The sequence below is a fragment of the Hemiscyllium ocellatum genome, chromosome 11 (assembly GCF_020745735.1).
Source record: "Hemiscyllium ocellatum isolate sHemOce1 chromosome 11, sHemOce1.pat.X.cur, whole genome shotgun sequence".
Lineage (NCBI taxonomy): Eukaryota > Metazoa > Chordata > Chondrichthyes > Orectolobiformes > Hemiscylliidae > Hemiscyllium > Hemiscyllium ocellatum.
Window position 1 is genome coordinate 73300352 of NC_083411.1, and position 22956 is coordinate 73323307.

The 22956-nt window shown below is 38.4% G+C and overlaps 1 protein-coding gene across 1 annotated transcript in view; it reads left to right on the plus strand.

Annotated features, from left to right (window-relative positions):
* LOC132820214 (succinate--CoA ligase [ADP-forming] subunit beta, mitochondrial-like) overlaps nucleotides 1–22956 on the plus strand; it is a 100781-nt gene that overhangs the window by 50261 nt on the left and 27564 nt on the right. Inside the window, exons 5-8 of the mRNA XM_060832205.1 lie at nucleotides 6330–6458; nucleotides 18701–18839; nucleotides 20563–20724; nucleotides 21812–21954. Of these exons, the coding sequence (XP_060688188.1) occupies nucleotides 6330–6458; nucleotides 18701–18839; nucleotides 20563–20724; nucleotides 21812–21954 (573 nt within the window). The remainder of the gene's footprint in view (nucleotides 1–6329; nucleotides 6459–18700; nucleotides 18840–20562; nucleotides 20725–21811; nucleotides 21955–22956) is intronic.

The window sequence follows — 22956 nt, forward strand, 5'->3', positions numbered from 1 at the left end:
GGTGAAATAGTGGTTGTCACACTGGACTAATAATCCAGAGACCTTGGACTGGTAATCCAAGCAAATGTCAATTGTAAAGTTGAATTAAAGAATAAAACCAATGTCATTAAAAGTGACAGTGAAATTATCAAATTGTGTTTAAAATCCAAGTGGTTCACTAGCATGTTATAGAGAATGAGATTTACCATTTTGACTTTGTCTGGTTTATACGTGACTTCTCGCTGATCACTGAGGAGGTTTTGCAAGTTGCGTAGTTGTATAACCAACTGCAGAGAAGGCAGCTCATTCTCCATGACCTTTTCTTGGCAACTAGGTAAGAGCATAAAGTGATTCCTTTGAACGGGGTTCGCATATCCAAAGCATGAGTAATTTTTAAAAAAGCTCTTTGTGTTGTCTTGGTGCAGTATTGATATTACTAAGAATTTGTGAGCCTAATTTCTACATTCTGGATGTATTTGACCATTGTTGTAATTTTAACTGATGGTATGAGAACTTGATCTTGCACACACCATACAAATAATATATTTTTCAGTTTTCTCTGTATCTCACGGCAGGAGTCTGATTGTGATGAAAGCTCATAACATGAAAAATATTTGTGAGCTTGACTATATCCTGGAATGACACACAGCTTTAAGTTTAAAATTATATTTTTATTTTGTATGTGAAGAAGGGAAGACGTGATTTTTAGTTTCATTTTAGACTTGTTTCTGTGTGATACTATGGTGTCTGAACGTTTAATTTTGATCATTAAACTCTTGAAGTGAACAGTTCAGTGCATTAGGGAAAAAAAAGAGTAAAAGAGAAGCAAAGAACTGTCAATTGCCTAAAAAAAACTGTCAATTGCCAATAACACAAAGTCAGAACAATTCTAAAGAAGTCAGGTATTGTGTAGGTTAATTAACAAAGACGAGGCCTCTAACAGCAGAGGTGCAGTTGGTAGCAGTTTCCTAGCAGTCTAGGATTATAAGAAATCCTAAGTAACTTAAGACTTAATAAAGAGACATTTATCAGGAGCAGAAGGCTGGTGAGAGAGAAATCTTGCCATGTTGTTAAAGACATAAATTTAAAGAACCCACATGTTAAGCAGTAAGTGAGCTGAGTTAGTAACTTGTTTTGAAGTCTCTGGAAAGGCGCTGAATAAAGAAAATAGCATCAAGCACAGAAATTTGCTGAAAAGAAAGCTGCTTAGAGCCATGCCAGCTGAGCAAGGAGCTTTAGTGTGGAGATTATGGTGATTCTTCTTTGAGGTTTGGATATCTACAAGATTATTGTGAGGTAAAAAGATTGCATTCTTCTAATATTTGTAATGAAACAGGTTCAAATAGTTCTTGTATAATGCAACAGAACTTGTTTTTTTTCCTTTTGTATGCAATAGTTTTGCATGCTTTTGTTTGACCACAATGGTAATAAAAAAAGAAAAAAAAATGTGTTCTCTCAAGACAGGTTTCTCTTTGGATTCAAAATGTCCAGTGTTCCCATTTGCTGGGATCGTAATAGCATGCAAAAATATTTACCGTGCCCAAGTGAGTTGAGTTTGAGAAATTCTGTGTCCAATGCCTATAGATTGCTTCACCCAACTATACATACTGACATTTACTTCAGTAAATGTTTAAGCACAAGTATATGAGCCAAGGTTGGTGATGATCACGTGTGGGAGGTAATATCTAATGTGGTAGTCAAACATATAAATCAGATTTGTAGTGTCCTGCTGGCTACTCCAGTTACACAGGAGCCACAGTAACCAAAGCAGATCAAATTGCCTTGAAGTAAACCACATCTTGTAAGAAATCCTTATCTTTGCTGTAATGACTTGAGTTGCTATTCCTCTAATTCTAGTATTCTTTGATAGTGTAAATACAGCAGAGTGCATTCATAGAGCAATTTCCGCCAGGTTTATAGCCACTCATTGTTTTAGCTAGGATGTTTAGAACAGTCTTTGCAGCATCAAGCTTCCATGTATAATTGACTATAGCAAACTGCAAGTTGCTGTCAGTCCTGTGTTGATGAATTTAACACAGAATCAATAATTAGAAATGAAATCACATCACAATTTGGTGTGAATGTCAACATTTTTATACAGTATTCTCGTTGTTGAAAATAATGGAAATATTATGTCATGTTCGCTTGAGCGTATGAGCTTTAACAGTGCACGATGTAATAGTCACTGTTGAGTAACCTTTTTAGCATTAAAAAATTAATTTTGCGAGTATGTAGTCATATTCCAATAGAGTTTAAAATTGTATCATGTTTGAAATAAAATGAATTTTGAGGAGGCATATGACAAAGTGCCACACATTGGGCTATGTAACAAGAGCTCGTGGCTTATTAGCTGGTGCGTTAACATTGATAAAGGATTGGCTAATTGATAGAAGATCGAATTGAGATAAGTGGGGCATTTCAGGATGGTAACCTAGTGGAGTGCCACAGGGATCAATACTGAGCCACAATTACTTACAAGGTATTTTAATGACTTGGAGGAGGAAATTGAGTGCGTGATACAAAAATAGGTGGAAAGACAAGGATGACAAAGAGGATGACAAAGAGAGTCTGTGGAGGAATATCGACATGTTGAGCAAATGGGCAAAGGCTTGGCTGATGGAATATAAATTTGAGAAATGTAAGGTTTTGCACTTTGGCAGGAAAAATCAAGGAGCCAAATATTACTTAAAAGCCTGCAGATAGCTATAGAACAGATGGATTTTGGTGTCCTTATCTGTGGATCACAAAAAAAATGACCGTCCAAGTTCAGCACTAAATAGGGAGCATGAGTGGAATGTTGGCCTTTATTTCAAAGGAAACATCATGTAAAAGTCGGGAGATTTTGCTAAAACTATCCAATGTAATGGTCAGATCACAGCTGGAGTACCATGAACAGTTTTTGGCACCTTAGTTAAGGAGAAATACACTGGCACTGGAGGCAGTCCAGAGAAGGTTCCCTAGGCTGCTACCAGGAATGGAGGGACTGTCTTATGAAGAGAGGTTGAGAATATTGTGCTTGGACTCCGTGGAATTTAGAAGAATGAGAGACAATCTGATTGAATCATACAAGGTTCTTCAATGACATGAGAGTGTAGAAGCAGAAAGGAGCTTTCCTCCTGTGGGTGAACCTAGTTAAATAATCTCTTATTCAAGACAGAGATGAGGAGGAATTTTGTGGAAGTGGGTCGTTAAGTATAGTCAAAGCTGAGATAGACATTTTTAATAAGTAAGGGAATTGACAGTTATACGGAAAAGGTGGGAAAATTTGAGTTGAGGATTATTGATCACCCATGATGTCATTGAATGGCAGAGTAGACTTGTTGGGCTGAATGGTGTATTTCTGCTCTTATTCCTTATGGTCTTAAATTGCATAAAATAAACTTCCACATTCAACCATGTAATGTTGAAGATATTTTTGAATAGTATAATAGGGTTTTTGTTCTTTCATGGAATCTAGACATAAAGGGTTTGAGCATGGAAATGGAACTGAGGTAAATGGTCAGCCATGTTTATAGTTAGTGGTGGAGTTCGAGACCCATATAGTCCACTCCTAGCTCTTGTATTCTTAGAACATAAAGATTGCGATTTAATGATGAAGTACCAATAAAGCCTTAGCAATTTTGAATTCACGCCTCAGAAAGGAAGTTAAGGGAATAGAGAATGCATAAAGTAACCCGCAGGATTGGCGCCAAATCTACAAGCATCCATTACCCACAACATCAGTGCTCAGTTGCAGCAGTGTATACCGTCTACAAAATGCAGGAAATCACCAAAGATCCTCAGATAGCACCTTCCAAACCCACAAACTATAACAGAAATTGCTCAAAGTTCAACAGGTCTGGCAACATCTGTGGAAAGAAATCAGAGTTAACGTTTCAGGTTGACCGTTCCTCAGAATCCACAACCACTTCCATCTGAAGGACAAGGGCAGCAGATACATGGGAACACCGCCACCCTTTAAGTTCCCCTCCAAGCTACTCACCATCCTAACTTGGGAATATATTGCCATTCCTTCACTGTTACTGGGTCAAAATCCTGGAATTTCCTCCCTAATGGTATTGTGGGTAAACCCACAGCAGGTGGACTGCAGTGGTTCAAGAAGACAGCTCACCACCACCACCTCAAGGGCAACTGGGGATGAGCAATAAGTGCTGGTCAGCCACAACCCCCACATGAATAAAAGGAGAACAGCTTTACTACCTGATGTGATGAAATAAAAAGAAAGACTTTACCAAGAGGAGGATTGTTGATTTACAGCAGAAGAGATTAGGTGGTGAAATAAAGCTAGAAAGTGTTGGAGAAACTTACTGGGCACATTTTCTGGGAAGTGGCAATTTCTCACAGATTAATAGCTAATCATGAATTTGACTGTATTTAATAATCCCTAACTTTTCCTGAGTAACTGTTTTACTAAGTTACATCAGAATCATCTGAAGTCTCTGATTTAAGTGAAGACTTTAGGATGGTTCAGAGGTGTAGAGGAATTGCTAGAGATAAATTCAATTTCCTGGTGAGTTACTTCGTACTATGTTACAATGGGCATCCACAGGGTCCCCACGTACTGTCTGGCATATGAAATGTAGGGCCATTGGAAAGTCTGCTTGGAGAAAGTGAGGACTGCAGATGCTGGAGATCAGAATTGAGAGTGTGGTGCTGGAAAAGCACAGCAGATCAGAAAGCATCCAAGGAGCAGGAGAATCGACCTTTCAGGCATAAGCCCTTCATCAGGAATGGAAAATCTTGACTCATGAATGCCACCAACATCTGTGGAAATGGACACAAAGACATTGAGTTCAGTATAACTCTTCTTGGAACTGAAAAAGAGTTCCAAAGAAATTCTGATTTTATTTCAGATCCCCAGCGTTTGCAGTATCTTTCTTTTGCTTCAGCTGAAGTGGTGATTTAATTGGTCGTTTAACATTTTGAAGGAGTGGGATAGTGTTAAAGATGAATTCTTTACTGTTGCTGGAGGAGACCAGACTGTTGGTCCCTGATTGTGAACATCCTACTTAAGATGCGTTCCCCTACAGAGCTTTAATTGTAAAGGCGTGATGTACGGACATTTTGTATATTTACTAATAACTGCTTTCTCTTCTCCTGTATTGTGTTCCAACCTGCCTACAAATCGACTTGTGAATGGACTCCAGAAGGGGACTATCTGTAAGGGCGTAGGATGAATGTATTAATACAAAAGGTTTGCAACAAAGGACTGAATAAATTTTGTTAGACAGAATTGTGACTCTAATGTGCCAGTAAAGTTGATGCAGTCGGTTCTACTACAATGCAGTAGTTTTGTTTTCATGCAATCCCGTGTTGTAGGAAAATCATGTAATAGCAGCACCATTTAAATTAATGGGGCCGGAATTGCATTATAACCAATACAGGCTTTAAAAGTTTGTGCTTTGGAAACTGACTCCCCAATTTGTCAATCATGTTACAGCGAATTCACATTATTAACGTGGGTTAAAGCAGAACGATCTGTACCAGAATCAGAAACCAAGTCAACATTCGAGAATATGTTGGATAGATTTCTGAAAGACAATGGGATGAAAGCATTTGGAAATGGGGCAGACATGTGGATTTTGGATTGCAAGTGGATGATAAATACCAACATTAAATAAGTTGGTCCAAAGGGCCTATATTCATGTTGTAATTTGAATATCCCAATAATTTTGAAAAATAAAGTAAATCCTTCCTGCATTTGATTGTGGGAAAAACATTTCACTTTTCTACTGATACAATTTGTTGCTAAATTAAGGCAATTCATTCTGTCATCTGAATTCAGTACTTAATTCAGTCACTTTGAACATATTAGCCAGGGCTAGAAGCCAGGCTTGTCATTAGTCAATGATTCAATAGCTTGTTAGCTGCAAAAGCAGAACTCTGTGGATGTTGAAAATTTGAAAAAAATAGAAATTATTGGAAATGCACATCTGGTTAAGGCAGCATTTGTGAAGAGTAAAACAATGAGTATTTTAGGTGGATGATTTTTCATCAGAAGAATGGCCATTGACTTGAAAAGTTAACTCAGCATTTATGGAGATAGAGATAATCATCTGTGTATTTTCAGCTTGTTAGATTCCTTAAATTACAATTATCGGAAATTAGTTTGAGTGAAAGTTGAGGAAACTCTTGACAATACCCTTGCATGTGTGGTACTTGGTTGACACTTTCCCTCCTTTCTTTCAAGCACCCATTCCAGTCCCCTCCTCACCAAAGCTTTCCAATCAAAATAACTTTGTGTCCCACATTTGTAAAATACAGAATCTGCAAAGGAATGATCTCTTTAAAAAAAATCCCCTCGAGTTTGTTAAAGCCTTTGTTAAAGTATGTTTTGTTTTTTCTCCAAGGGACCTGTTCTTATTGGCAGCAGTCATGGAGGGGTGAATATTGAAGATGTGGCAGCAGAGACTCCAGATGCCATTATCAAGGAACCTGTGGACATTATGGAGGGAATTAAACGAGAGCAGGCTGTCAAGGTACTGCTACTTATCCATTTGCTGAGGAAATTAAGTAATAAGTATTTTGATACTTATTAAACAAATGCAGTGTGACTGTGATTCCAGAGAATTTTGCATCTCAAATATCAGGAGGTCATAATTAACTGAACTGTTAATTTTCACTTATTTTGATTATGGCCAGATGCAATTGTTCTGAAATGAATTTAGCTATTGATAATTAAATAGTGATGCTTACTTCCTACACACCCTTAAAAAGGTCATTTGAGAAATTTGAGGCTGAAGTGGACGGATGAGTCTTTGGGTCTGACAAGTAAACTGCTGACAGTAATTTTAGAAATAATTTCAGAAAGGTTCAATAGAAGATCAGAAAATAAATAAAAATAATAAATAGGAAACAAAACTGCCAGTTCTCATATGATATATTTTTAATCATAATGTACACTGCACCTGGGATTGACATTCTTTGATTTCCTCTCATTATCATCAAATTTTTTTTGTGTTTAATGTGTAATTATTTTTAAACCATCAGTTTTTCTTTCCATTTTTCTTTTATGCAACTTATTAAGCTGATGGATAGAACATTTTCTTTTCAGATGCTCTGTGCTCCCAAAAGGGGAAAGCAACAATGAAACAAAAAAGTTACAATCCTTCTACTGTACACTGATGTGACCTGAGCCTTAGTGATGGAATAAAGTCCAGCATGGTATTTTAAATACGTGTTAGCCAAGCTAACAGGCTTTGGTCTAACTCAGTGATATGGCTTGCTTGATGCAAGTTTTAATGCTGCAGAATGATTCTATTCAGACTTCTTTCCATAGCATAAAGATCTCTTCTGTCAAAAAGTCTTTTCAAACTAAGATAGATTTGAAATGCTTTTCACAAATAGAAGCCTACTGACTACCAAAATGTCAATGTGCTGCTGTAAATTTTACTTGATTGATGCTACCTTTGGGAGGTATTAATTTGAAAAATGTTCAAACCTGTTCTTTTGTTTTCCTAAGTATATTAGTGCAATTGATCTATAATTCCTGGTTTATGACTGACATTAATTCAGCCCCAGAATAATTGACCTCAATAACTGATTTATAATAGCACTGTGGGTGTAGCTGCACCAGCTAGACTGCAGCAGTTCAAGCAAGTGGCTTTACTGCTATTTTCTCAAGGGCAATTAAGACTGGGCAATAAATCTTGGTCTTGCTAGTAGCACACACGTCCCACTAAAGAATTAAATGAACAATACCTTCAACAGCATTTTCCATGAACAAAGCGAATATAGAAAAAAAAGACTGCAAATAAAATTAATTGTAACAGCAATTTAATTGTTTCCATGTCATGTTTGTAAAGTGAAGTGAATTTAATGTTTTGTGGCAGTGTTTTGCAAATCTTCTTTATGACCTATAGATTGTATTAAAGGCTCTTGAGAAACAATTGAATGATCCAAGTAGCATTAGAGATGGGAATCGTGAGAAACTGAAAGGCATTTCAATGCAAAATCACATTCCACTCAAAAACAAATCATGTTTTGTTTTAAACAGCAAACACTTGTGCATTTCCAAAATACTGCACTGGTTCAACTTGTTAAACTGATGTTTAGTAAATAAGACCATAAGAATTTGGCCCTTTTTAAAGCTCCTTCAGTAATTCTTTGTAGATGAATTGTTATTGAATTGAATATGTTGGTTTAAAAACATGTGAATCAACATCTTGTTGATGTTATTTGCCTATTCAAAACCTATGTTTGCATCCAAGTAATTGACAACATGTGTCAGAATTAAGCCTTTTTGACAAATTTCAACTTTGTAGTTGTTCATTTTAATGGTTATAATCTGTAAGGGTATCAAGAACAAGCAGACAAATTTTGTTAATTATCAAATTAGTTAATATAAGCAAAAAAAAACAAAGTTTATTTATAATGGAAAGGTTCATCAAATTTTTTAAAATTATGTTCAAAGCCACATTAACCATGAATACAATGATTTATACAGAGTTGGTCATATATCAATTTTGTCATATGGAATTATGTTTGGATGATCAACAAAGCAGTGTGGAGAAAAATTGAGGTGGCACAGTTGTTTATGAATTGATTAATGAAGATAAGGTTAGATTAGATTAGATTACTTACAGTGTGGAAACAGGCCCTTCGGCCCCACAAGTCCACATTGACCCGCCAAAGTGCAACCCACCCAGACCCATTCCCCTACACCTAACACTACGGGCAATTTAGCATGGCCAATTCACCTAACCTGCACATTTTTTTGGATTGTGGGAGGAAACCGGAGAAAATGCATGGGGAAAATGTGCAAACTCCACACAGAGTCGCCTGAGGTGGGAATTGAACCCGGGTCTCTGGCGCTGTGAGGCAGCAGTGCTAACCACTGTGCCACCATGCCGCTCAGAACTTAGGCAAATCCCACAACCAGTGAAAAGGTGTGCTGGTGAAATCTGAAACTAAAAGCACTCTGCTGACTGAGATCAGGAAGAAGCATTTAGAATTTTCTGGGCACATAATCGTACTCGTGATTATAGAAAAGATTGATGTTTAAAGAAATCCAAGTAGACGAAGAATGACCATTTTCAAGAGTCTCTCAAATTGAATTAACGTACCACCAGTGCAGATGATCCACACCTTTGCAGAGTGATTATCACGAAACTCCATTATTGTCTTTTCAGCCTAGCACCTGAAGAGAGAAGGCTGTCTTCCTGAAAATGTAGTGGAAGCAGAACCTAAGAATATTTTTGTCTGATTTACATTAATTAGCTCAGTTGGCTCAATAACTGGTTTGTGACACAGTGTGGCATCAACAGAGAGGGTTCATTTCCTGTACCAGATAAGGTCCTGCCTTTTCAACCTCACCCCTCACCAGAGGTGTGGTGATTGTTGAACTAACCTCACCATATTTGTTTGTGGACTATAGTGATGTTACCTTTAAGATAACAGACAAACTAAGTATGTTATTAACTAAACTGCATTTTTGAAGGCAACCTATGCTTTAACACAATCCAAAACAGTCACCATCTGATTTATGTGGCATTATCGTTTGAGCAGACATTCAGTTTTTCTAAAATCCATCAAAATGAATTTTGACTCCCAGGGGTTTATTTCTGTTCTTTTCCTTTCTTAGCCTAACTTGAACATCGGAACTGGTGTTTATCGTGAGGGTGTTAATGGAGATTCATCTTCTAGAGTAACTGTGCAAGTCTTCTTGTTTATTCTAACCTCTTACAAACCTGGCCTTTTGAATCTGAACACAAGCTTTCACCTTTATTCTGGTGCAGTGAACTGTTGATACTTTTGACCTCTAGTTGCTTTCTCTCCCTCTCTCACTCCTGGACCTTGGCAAACGCATCTGTTTTATGATATGCATTGATATTTTAGGAATAAATAACCAATTCAGTGTACGTGCACGTTGTGTAGCCTTCACGTGTCAAAAGACTACCAACGTGACAATTTGAAACGCATGGGACCTTATATCCAGGTAAAGATGAACTATGCCTCAGAGCTGAGCTCATTCTTTTATTTTGGACATAACTGGGCACCTTAAGACAACTGTTGACAGCTTGACTATCTTAACACTTTGCATAGTTTGAGTCTGTGAAGTACTAGAAATGTTCGCACTTAGCTATCATTGTCTCCCACTCTTGTACTGTTTTGCCTGTAAATCAATCCAGGCCGCATTTCGCCTTGAGAGATTAAACCGCCCAGGTTTGATGTCAGGCAGTCTTCAGAAGAGCTTACACAACCCCCTAATTTTACCCTAAATTATGGACACGGTGTGAGCACACAATATTTAAAACTTCTTAATTTTCGCAAGGTGAAAAGCAATATATAAAGAAAGATTCTCTCTTTTATCCTGAGCACTTTATCAAAGTTTACTAAGGTATCAGAAACGTTGGAACAACTTCTGGTCCAAGATAAAATAATTAGAGGTTTATAGAAAATTCCTGTTGTTCTTTAGCATTGTGTTGTTATTATCAATTGAAAACCAAAATAATTTTAATATAATATTGAGCATTCTATTACAAAAAGATGATACTAAAATCTGAGGTTTGTGTAGATCTAGCAAACTCCTCTGTCTTTGTAACCTGTTTTTAGAGTCAGATTTAATAGCATCTGTTAGCCTATAACAGATGGTAAATTTATCAACACTTGGATTTCTAAAGTAAACAAGATAATTATTTCAAGAAAAGTGGAAGGTTGAGAAAATATAGATTTTTCATTAAAAGACTGAAGAAAGATATAAAAGATTGACTTGCTTAAATGCATAGGATCCAGCTGAGCTATGTTATTTAACACAGAGATGAAAAGTCCATTCCATTTGTTAGTGTTTTCCACACATTAGCATTCTGGAGGAGCAATGGTGTTTCATTTAACTGGAATGTTGTACAACACCTGTTTCTAATAGGTTAATGCTGTTTCAGTATTACACAAACAGCTGGAAAACCACCTACAGACTTCAAATCAAATTTAAGTACATGGAAGACAGCTTTTAATTGCATTGTGAAGTTGTCCTAGAAATGACTGGACAGGTGATGTGCTGTAGCTGTATGATGTGGGAGCTGGCTGATTCCATTACAAACCACAGTGACCACGTCTACAGTGAGTGTTGGTTGCCCAAGGAACTTCGGCTCAGAATTGATGAGATGGAATCTGAGCTTCAAACACTGCAGCACATCCGGGAGGGAGAAAAGTACCTGGACGCTGTATTTCAGAAGGCAGTCATACCTGGTAGATTAAGTACTTCAAATTTGATCAGTGGCTAGGGACATCAGGGTGTGACTGCAAGCAAGGCAGATAGAAGGATCAGGAACAGAGGAGCCTCAGTTCTTGACGTTGTCCAACAGGTACGAGGTACTTGCTTCCTTTGTGGTGAGGAAAAAGGCTGCAGGGAGGATGAGCCAGCTGACCACAACGCCATGGTGCAGAAGTTGGGGAGCGGTGTGGAGCAAAAAGACAGGTGGTAGTTGTAGGGGATTCTATAATTTGGGGAATGGATAGTATCCTTGGTAAGCCATATCAGGAGTCCCACAGAGTGTGTTGCCTGCCCAGTGCCAGAGTAAGGGATATCTCTAACTGGCTTGAAAGGATATTGGAACAGGAACGGGAGGATCCAGTTGTTGTGGTCCACACCGGAACAAACATCGTAAGCAAAACTAGGAAGGAGGACCTGTTCAGAGACTATCAGGAGCTAGGAACCAAACTAAAGTATAGTCCTCAAGGGTTACAATCTCCGGTATACTGCCTGAGCCACTTGCAAATTGGCATGGAGCACAAGAAAAGGGAAGTAAACGCAGAAAGTAAGGTAGTATTCCATCGGAATTTATGGAATATGTACGACATGGCTTTTTGAGCTGCTTCTGGTGGAGCCCATGAAGAAACAGGCAATACTAGATTTATTGTTGTGCAGTGAGGCAGACTTGATAAGGGAGCCTAAGATAAAGAAACCCTTAGGAGGCAATTTGTGGTGGAGAGGACAGAATCAGAGGTAACAGTATTACAGCTAAATAATGCAACTACATGAGGGAGGAACTGGGGAGAATTAACTGGGAGAGGAGCTTAGCAGGAAAGGTAGTTGCGGAGTAATTCAGGAGACAGCAAAAATTCATCCCTAGGAAAAAGAACCGTGGTACAGGGACGATGAGGCAATCATGGCTGACCAGGGAAGTCAGTAATAGCATAAAAGCAAAAGAGAAAGCATGTAATGTGGCAAACCAGTGGCAAACCGGAGGATTGGGAAGCTTACAAAGACCAGCAAAGGGCAAAAAGAAATATAAAGGGAGAAGATTGTATATGAGAGTAAGCTAGCCAGTAATGTAAAGAAAGACTAAAAGAGTTTATTTAGCTATATAAGGCTCAAAGATGGACGTTGGACTGCTGGAGTATGATGCTGGAGAGATAGTAGGGAACAAGGAAATAGCTAGTGAACTGAATAATTACTTGAATCAATCTTCATATTGGAATACATGAGTAATATCCTAAAAATTCAAGAGATTGAGGGGGCATAGCTGAGTATGGTGGCCATCACCACAGAGAAGGTGCTAGAAAAACTGAGTGTCCTGAAGATGGGTTAATAACTTGGACCAGATGGACTACACCCAAGAGTTTTTAAGGACAAAACTGAAGAGATAGTGGAGGTGTTAGTGCTGATCTTTCAGGAATCGCTAGAGCCTGGGAATGTCCCAGAGGACTGGAAAATTGCTAATGTGACACCCCTGTTTAAAAAGGGAGTAAGGCAAAAGATGGAAAATTACAGACCGATTAGCCGAACATGCTCTTGTGTACAAGTTCGGAGTCCATGGTGAAAGAGGAGATTTCTGAATACTTGGAAGTGTATAATAAATTAGGGCAAAGGCAGCATGGTTTCATCAAAGGGCGGCCATGCCTGACAAATTTGTTAGAATTCTTTGAGGAGGTCACAAGCAGGTTAGGCCAAGAATAGCCAATGAATGTTATCTACCTGGACTTCAAAAGGCCTTTGACAAGGTGTCGCACAAAAGGCTACTGAGTAAGATAAGGGCCCACAGTGTCAGAGGTAAGGTGTTAGCCTGGATAAAAGCTGGGCAGTCTGGCAGAAAGCAGAGAGTGGGGATAAAAGAGTCCATCTCTGGATGGCAGCCAGTGGCAAGTCATGTTCCACAAGGCTCAGTGTTCAGACAACTTTTCATTTTATTCATTAAAATCTAAATTAAAGAACTGAGAGCATTCTGGCTAAGTTTACGGATAATACGATGATAAGCAGAGAGATAGGTGGTATTGAGGCGGCAGGGAGGCTGCAAAATGATTTGGACAGGTTAGTAGACTGGGCAAACAAATGGCAGATGGAGTACAACATGAGAAAGTGTGAGATCATGCAATTTGATCAGAAGAACAGAAATGTGGACTGTTTTCTAAATGGGAGAAAATTCAGAAGTCTGAAGTGCAAAAAGACTTGAGAGTTCTAATCCAGGATTCTCAGGGTACACTTGCAGGTTGAGTCGATAAATACAAAGTTGGCATTTATTTTGAGAGGACTAGAATATGGGATGTACTTCTGAGGCTTAAGCAAATGGTCCCAGGAATGAAAAGCTTAACATATGAGGAACATTTGAGGACTGAGAGTCTGTACTCGATAGAGTTTAGAAGGATGAGTGGGAGATGTAATTGAAGCTTACAGAATACTGAATGGCCTGGACAGTGTGATGTTGGGAAGATGTTTCCATTGGTAGGAGAGACTAAGACCTGAGGGCACACCCTAAGAGTAAAGGGAGACCTTTTAGAATGGAGATGAAAAACTTCTTCAGCCAGAGAGTGGGGAATCTATGGAATTCACTGCCACAGAAGACTCTGGAGGTCAGGTCATAAGAGTATACTTAAGACTGAAATAGAGGTTCTTGATTGTCATGGGGATCAAGGGTTATGGGGAAAAGTGGGAGAATGGGGTTGAGAAACGTATCAGCCATGATTGAATGGTGGAGTAGGCTCGATGAGCTGAATGGCCTGATTTCTGCTCCTATGTCTTATAGTCTTATCCTGTGGTCCTCCTTTATCAGAAGATTGAAATTTATATTGTAGCCTGACCCAATGCTTAAATTAAAGTGTTCTCATATTGAACCGTGTTCATTTTGGGACACTATATTTGATAAGAATGTAAGACACTTTAAACAATTTAAACTTGCATGTACATAATTTATGTGCATCTGTTTTAATGTATATATTTTATTTATTTATATTAAGGTTTAAAGACATGCAATAATGCTAAAATATGCAGTATTTATGTTAACACATCTAAATGAATCAATTCAGTAAGCCTGGTAGTGGTAAAACACGCCTCGCTATAACATCTTAATTTGTTTATTTTAGTTCTCTGTTATTATATGATGTTTTTGCCTATATGATTCTCACAGAGAGTATTCCATATATCCTCCGTTTCCAGGACATGCAAGTAGTCCAATAATGCTAATTACAATCAAGTGAAATGCTCTCTTTATCCAATCATTCATTTTCTTACAATGGCTTCAGTATACAGTCAAAGAAATTTAGTGCAAAAAAAACTCAAGGTTTTGCTCCTGTGTTTAATGTTTCAGAACCTGTATATTTGTGTCCTAGTAGTCTTCATTCTTTGCTGGCTCATACTGTTAGTTCCCAAGATAGTGGGTCAACCAAAGGCTGATGTTTCAAGAACTTAGAAATTCAATACAAATGGAAAGTTTGTGGAATAAAATTACATTTTTAATAGGTTTTGTACAGAATAACTTTATTCTTGCTTATAAATGCATAACAAAAAGGACTTATTTCTAGGAGACCTACAAGTACCCATCATTAAGAATCCATACTGATGCTGATTCTAATTAATCGTTCTGGTTTTATTAAGTGGCCAGAGAATAAATACATTGACTATTTTAACTATAGACTTGCCTTGGGTGAGAAAAAGAAACTCATTGACTCGTTTATTCATGAGCTTGCCTTTGTGGAAAAAGAAATGATTAATATTTTAATAGAAGCGCCGAAGGAACTTGCCAAAGGCACTTACCAAAGGTAGCTGAAATCCTGCTTGAACAGAACAGAAAGGCCCAATATTTTGCTAAATATTGTGCCAAGCAAACATGTCTTAAAAATCAATCCAATAACTGTTCAGTTAGCATAACTAATGCTACTGTACACAATTTTTTTTAAAAAATAGACAGCGAAAAAGGTTACCTCAGAGTGCAACAGGACTTTAATCAGATGGGCAAATGAGCTGATGAGTGGCACATGGAGTTTAATTTAGATTAATGTGAGGTGCTGCATTTTGGTAAGGCAAATCAGGGTAGATCTTATACAAGTAATGGCACGGTCTTGGGGAGTATTGCTGAACAAACATAATTCCTTGGAAGTACAGTTACAGGTAGACAGAGTAGTGAAGAAGGCATTTGGCACACTTGCTTTTATAGGTCAGTCCATTAAGTATAGGAGTTGTGAGGTCACCTTGCGGCTCTACAGGCCACTGGTTAGATCACTTTTGGAATATTGCATTCAGCTCTGGTCTCCCTGCTACAGGAAAGACGTTAAACTTGAAAGGGTCCAGAAAAGATTTACAAGGATCTTGCCGGGTTGGAGGGTGTGAGCTATTATGAATAGAATGGGGCTATTTTCCCTGGAGCATCGGAAACTGAGGGGTGACCTTGTAGAGGTTTATAAAATCGTGAGGAGCATAGATAGGGTAAATAGACACACTTTTTCTCAGGATAGGGGAGTCCAATACTAGAGGGCATAGGTTTAAGGTGAGACTGGAAAAATATAAAAGGGACTTAAGGGGCAACCTCTTCACACAGAGGGTGCTGCTTGTATGGAATGAGCTGCCAGAGGAAATAGTGGAGGCGAGTACGATTACAACATTTAAAAGGCATCTGCATGGGTATATGAATAGGAAAGATTTAAAGGGATATAGGCCAAAAGCTGGCACATCGGACTAGATTAATTTAGGATATCTGGTCAGTATGGACAGATTGGACCAAAGGGTCTGTTTCCCTGCTGTACTTTTCATTGATTGTATGAATAGTCTGACTGTTGTAACCAGGCATCTATTAATTGGTATTTATCATTGTTATAAATCACTCTCAGTCACTTAGTCTCCTTGTAAATGTACATATTTTTGTATAGTTCTTATGAAGTTGAAGAAATAACATGTAGTTTTCAGGCAGAGATGGCATTTGGAACTTGACAACCACATTCCAAATCACCTTTGTATTTGAATCATACTCCTGTCTGTTTCAAGGCTGCAGAGACCTGTAGTGGCTGTAGTATGCGGACATTGGTGAAGCAATGAGTCCTTATGCACCACAATATTATGTAGGAAATCTTCCCAACACCACTTTTAGTATGTGCTACTGAATTGATCTTTGCTTAATCAATTTGTTCTCATTTATTTAATTATGGAATATGAAGACCTATAAATGAGCCTATTGCTCATTGTTCTTAAAATGGTGCTGGTGAGTGACTGCCTTGATTACAACTGAGTGGCTTGCTGACAATTTCAGAGGGCAGTTAAGAGTCACTCTCATTTATGTTGTTTAGAGTCACATTAGCCAAACTGGTTATGGTCGTTTGTTAAAGGTCATTAATGAATCAGGTGGGTTTAAAGGGAAAATCTGGCAAGATGGTGGCAGAGTAGGACGCTCCTCTGCCTGCCAGTTCTTTTTCCTTTTTAATTTTTTTTCCTCTTTGTAGTGCTTTTTCTACTCCCCTGCCCCCCTGCCGGCACGTGGACGCAGCCTCATGAGAGGGACTGAAACTTAAGACACTTTCTACTATCATTCTGGACTTTTTAAACTCTGTTCCCATGCTAACCCTTTTTTCACTATTATAACAGCACTACAAACTTTTCACTGCACTCATTCATATGCACATGACAATAAAGGCTATTGTGTTCAATTCTAAACCACAAACTGGTAGTTTCATGGTCAGTGTCACTGACAGCAGCTTATTATTACAGATTTATTTAATCAATTGAACTCATTGGTGAGTTTTGAACGTATTTCCCTGGATCCTTAGCACAAGCCTCTAAATTTCTTGTCCAGTATCCACAGTGTGTATGCTATTATACCCATGCTGAAAATGTGTTGCTGGAAAAGCGCAGCAGGTCAGGCAGCATCCAAGGAACAGGAAATTCAACGTTTCGGGCATAAGCCCTTCATCAGGAATGGGGAAGATCAGATTTTAAGCTACTGTGAATCCTCTTGCAAGGATGCCTTCCTTGAAGAAGCTTTCTTCCTCCCATTCCTGATGAAGGGCTTATGCCCGAAACGTCAAATTTCCTGTTCCTTGGATGCTGCCTGACCTGCTGCGCTTTTCCAACAACACATTTTCAGCTCTGATACTCCAGCATCTGCAGACCTCACTTTCTCCTCGAAGATTATACCCATGCTGTATCTTGAGGAAATAAAAGCTTTGGAAACACGTAGCAAATCAATCAATATCTCTGAATTTAAAAGCCAAACCTTTTTTCGCCTTGAAGGTTGCTGCCATAATGGGTCCGTGCTTTCTATGGATGTTGATTGCTCTGTAGTGTATTTTTAGCATTTGCTGTTCCTATTTCTGCTTTCCTCAACTTGAAAGATTTTTGGGTTTTTTTTGGAAGACTAAGTAACAGCTCTGAATGATTTGCATGGGGATCAGTACAAATCTAGAGGTCTTGGCATGGCACAGGTATCAGTGGCCAAAGAAGTACGAAATATTCTAAGTCAGAAAATCCTCATTAGGTTGCGGAAAGGATGGGGTTGAAATTTAAACCTGTAAGATATTTCTGCCATGAACCTGTTCCAAATGTTAGGAATGGAATTATTTAAGATAATAGCATTGGCAAGGGCTCATACCCGAAACATCGATTCTCCTGCTCCTTGGATGCTGCCTGACCTGCTGCGCTTTTCCAGCAACACATTTTCAGCTCTGATCTCCAGCATCTGCAGTCCTCACTTCCACCTTTCCTGCAGCCAGGTTGAGCATTACTTGAACCTAGCCACTCTTTTTCTGGGGCAATTCCTTAGGAATGAGGATGACATTGTTCCAATCTAGTATTGTGGATCCTCTGGTGACTATGTAGTCTAATACTGAATTCAAAGACTGTGCCACAGGTTGGGCTAGTGGGTTTGCTGAAGTAAATGTGTGGGTTGCTCAGGTTTCTGTACATTCCTACTCTCTACATTAGACCTCCATCTAAGCTTGTCAAAGATGCTCAAAATGGTTGGCTTCTGTGCAGAACACCCTCTTAAATTGAGTCATCATGGCCTAGTGATTTCTATGAGTCAGGAGGCTTTGAGGAAATCTTTGAAGGAGCCACTTCACATGCTGCAGCCTGGAGTAGAGAACATGTCTTGGAAGTCTTGTGTCAGACATGCAGATGATGTGGTCTGCCAAATGCAGCTGATTGGTGTCTGGATGTTGGGCATGTTGTCTGGGAGAAGACAATGACATTGGAATACCTAGTCTGCCAGTGGATTTGCAGGATTTTGTGAAGGCATTCTGTTGTGCGTTGACCAACGCATACATGAGGGTTGGTAACATTACCGCTGATAGACTTGATGTTGGGTGTGATCATTTTTAAATGACTACATTTCTAATAGTTTTCCATCTGTTTATTCCTGCCATAGCCTGACCAAAATTTTTGTTTTTAACTTTGATTTTACTTCATGGGGGAGATGATAAGGTCAACTGCCTTCTGAGAGAATTTTCTAGTTTTGATTGTACATGATTTTATGAGAAAATATCTTGCTTTTTTTATTTGCAGTAGGTTTTTTTTATATACTAGGTTGCTCAGCAAATGGATTTCCCAGCTGCACTGGTAGACGATGCTACTGATGTCATTGTACGTTTGTATGAGCTCTTCTTGAAATATGATGCCACATTGATTGAGATAAATCCGATGGTTGAAGACTCATCAGGCATGGGTAAAGTAACTCTTACTGTTCTCTGTAGAAACGTGGATATTTACAGCACAGAAAGAGCTCATTTGGCCCATCATTTCTCTTCTGGTCACCAAAAATTTGAGTATACTAATCCCAGTTTCAAGCTCTTTGCTCATAGCTATGGAGGTTATGAAAGCACAAGTGAATATCTGAATCCTGCTTGAATGTTATGAGACTTTCTCATTCAAGCACCCCTTTAGACAGTGAGTTCCGAACTCCTACTGCCCACTGAGTTGGGAGAAAAAAATTCTTCTCAACTCTCCTCTTACCCTTCCACCTCTGATCTTAGATCTCTGTCTGTTTGTTGTTGATTCATCCCTTTTTTAATAATGGACAATGATAGCAATCTTCCAGCATGTCACCTGTGACCAGAGCAGATTTGAAAATTATTGACAGGGTCTTTATATATCTTCCATTGCTTCCTCAACAGCTGGGATAGACTCACCTGGGCCTGCAGATTGATCCACTTTTAAAGCTGCTCAGCCTACTTCTGAATTTAACGCTTGTCCGTTTCATTCATGTCTATGGTTTGTTTACGAGTGTCCATTAGTTTGCCCATCCTGACACTTCATTTTTCTATTTTTGAAGTAAGATTCCTGGTTTAGATAAGTTGTTTGCTAACCAATTTGCTAACCAATTGAACTGCTAAAATACCTGTTTTCAACTTTTATCTGATATATTAGGTGGAATGAAAGTAAAATTAACTGAGCAAGAAAATATGTGAATTGGTATTTAGTTCTGGAAGGGAGGAATTCACAAAGTTGTCATGTATTTAGTGATCAAACTACTTGTGGAAATTGACACTGTAGATCATACAGAATTATTGTTTATCCTCTTCAATTGAGGAATAACACCTGGATACTGTGTTAAGTCAGTCTGTCACTTATATTGCAGATAGTAATGATCGGTGATGGATAAATAAATTTTGAAAAGCTTTTTGTTTGTATTCATGGAATGTTTCCCAACCCGAGAACCCAGAGAAAGCAGTAGTGAACCTTGACCCACTGTTTTCATTGTGGTAATGGAATACATGCATGAATTGTAGACACATTCATTCTTTGATCTTGCGTTATCTTTTATATGTTAACACACAGTTTTTCTTTCCCCTCTGGTTTGGGCTGGTCATAGTTTTTAATATCAGTAAGTTGTTCTTCACTGTTCATTGCTTCCTTACACTTGGTTGGATAGAAATTGTTTTGTCGTGAGTGGCTTGATTCAACTTTGTGACTTGCTAGATCATTTCAAAGTTAAGAGTTAGCCCATTACTGAGAGCCTAGAGTAACCTTTAAGCCAGACTGGGTCAGAGTGGCAGAACACCTTCCCTATCAGGCCAAAATGAAATTGATGTATTCTTATGTCTATCTTGTGGTTTTCTAATTTTTGTTATTCTATATTTATTAATTGAAATTCCCTCCCATCCCAGGTGCTATAGTATGATTTGAACTCATGACTCTAGAGCATTAGGTCAGGTTTCTGAATTAGCAGTAGTACCAATACTACTGTGATGTGTTCATGTGACTACCATTTGAGAATTTAGAACCTCCATGAAGTGTCTCAAGTTGTTTAAAGTCATGTGGCTGTTTAAATTATATATACACATATTCATATTACCTTTTCTAACCTGTTTTCAATGGAAAATGCTTGTATTTTAATTTGTCATCTGATGAACTTGGTACATTAGTAAATGTCAAGACATGTTTTTCAGTGATGTGCATGGACGCGAAGATCACCTTTGATTCCAATGCTGCATACCGCCAAAAACAAGTGTTTGATTTGCAAGACTGGTCCCAAGAAGATGAAAGAGACCATGAGGCAGCAAAGGCAGATCTTAACTACATTGGACTAGATGGCAACATAGGCTGTTTGGGTAGGAAAGGATCTGAAATGGAAATAATATTGATTAAGACATTTGAAGGATTTTAACCATCTCATCAAATCTTTCTGCAACCCTTCTTGCCAAGGTTAACTATTCCTGTCTTAGAATCACTCTCGGATCTTTCATGAATAACTGCTGTTCATGGATAGCTTATATGTAAACTTTTTTGTGAACTATTGACTACAGTACTTTTACAACTAAGTCTCAACTTTCTTAAACCAGCCCTTTTTGGAAAGAACCAGTGTTCAAAAGGAGGGACTTGTGATGATTTATCCCCCCCCCACCTCACCTCTTCTCCCTCCCTGCTGAGAACATCAAGAATAACTGTAATGCATCAATTGACAGTCTGTGAACAGCACAAACTAAGAGTTTTACCATGATCTGTTCAGCTATTTATTTTAAAACAGAATAATTGGGTTTATTATTCTATGTATAATATTTTTATTATTTATAAATGGCTGGGAACAAATGTGATATTAACAGTTCCAGCCATATATCTTGTATGTGCCCTTCTGCCGACTGTCTGGTGTCATTTAGCATTCTGCACCACAATCCCTCCAACACGCTTTCCTCCAGTCATTTTCATTGTGGGGTTATTCTCTGTATTTAATTTATAATAACTTTCAATGCCAACGTATCATTTCTTCGAGGCAATCTTGCCATTGCTTCAGGTGTTTATTGAGCTGTGTATAGTTTTCTCCCTGCAAATTGTATTTGAGTCATTTCTTGATGTTATAGTGAGAAGTGTCTGTAGCTTATTCCTTTGAGCAGCAGTAAAGTTCTTCTGTTTACAATAAGATGCAATTTTTTTCTTCCATTCTCTGTTCAGTAAAATAATTTGAGAAGTAATTGCTTATAAAGTAAATTTGTCACAGTACAAAGCCACAGGAAATCTTTTCACTCATTGCATAATTTGCACAACACCAGGTTATAGTCCAACACCGGCATCTCCAAATCATGCATAATTTGCAGTATACTAAACCAGTATACAATTTAACCTTTACTTACTGTTTTTGTGCATAAGTATTAGTGCATTGCTCCAGCTAATTAAACGTCTTTTTTTTAAATTTAAACACAGTGAATGGTGCAGGACTGGCTATGGCAACCATGGATATTATAAAACTTCATGGTGGCACTCCAGCTAATTTCCTGGATGTGGGTGGTGGAGCAACAGCCCAGCAAGTTACAGAAGCCTTCAGACTTATTACTTCAGACAAAAAGGTAGGTATAAAAGTTGCCAGTGCTGCCACTTGGGAGTAATGTTGCAAGTTTGGTCTCCTAATCATTAAAGACTGAAAGGAATGATTCCCCACCAGCTCTATGTCAGGGGAATATCAACTACTTTCATGCTCGTTGCTGATTGATTGATTGTTATTGACTGTTGCTGTTGTTGTGAAATCTTTGTGTTACCTAGAATTATCTTAAAATTAAGAAAGTGTGCAGGGAATTTATGGCTGATGCTGAAGGAAACAATATTTATGCAAGCCAATTTCTTCACACATGAGTGTTCAAGTAGGCATTCACCCCGGAATACAGCTTAATTAGGAAATTGAACCAAGAGCATGTCGAACCGGGCAGTTGTTAAAAGAGCAAGGGGTAGGGATCCCAGGCTGAAATGCAGAGAATCTGCCAAGAGGAGGCTGAACCGCTGACATATTCAGGGAATAATTGTCTTACCTGAAACTCAGCAAAGAACAGTATCAGATATCTGTACTGTAAAATCGTCTTCTCAGAAATCTGCTACCATTGTAACCATAACTGCAACTTCAGAGCTATGCAAGATGGATATATTTGCGACATTGCGGAGTTTGCCATCCACTATTGTGTAAGGAAAATTACTGATGCTCTCTATTCAAACAGAATTAATGACACTTCGTTTCTTTCTTGCCAGAGGGCAGCAAGCTTGTGATTTCATTAGGATCGCAGGCTTTTGTGTTATGTAGGTTTTCACTGATTGCACAAATATCACATGTCAAGTTAGGAGTGTTATGGAATAGCCTGCACTTTACTGGCTGAGTTCAGTTTCAGGAGCACTTGAAAAACTCAACAGTATCCAGGACAAAACAGCCTGATCAATTCCCCATTCATCAACACTCCCATATTTTATCTTTCCTCTGTAACTGACCACCACAGTTTTGTCTTGGCCACAATGCAGACACCAATACCAACATAAAATAAACATTCCAGACCAATTTTATAAATCCAAAGCGTGCAGATGATTGG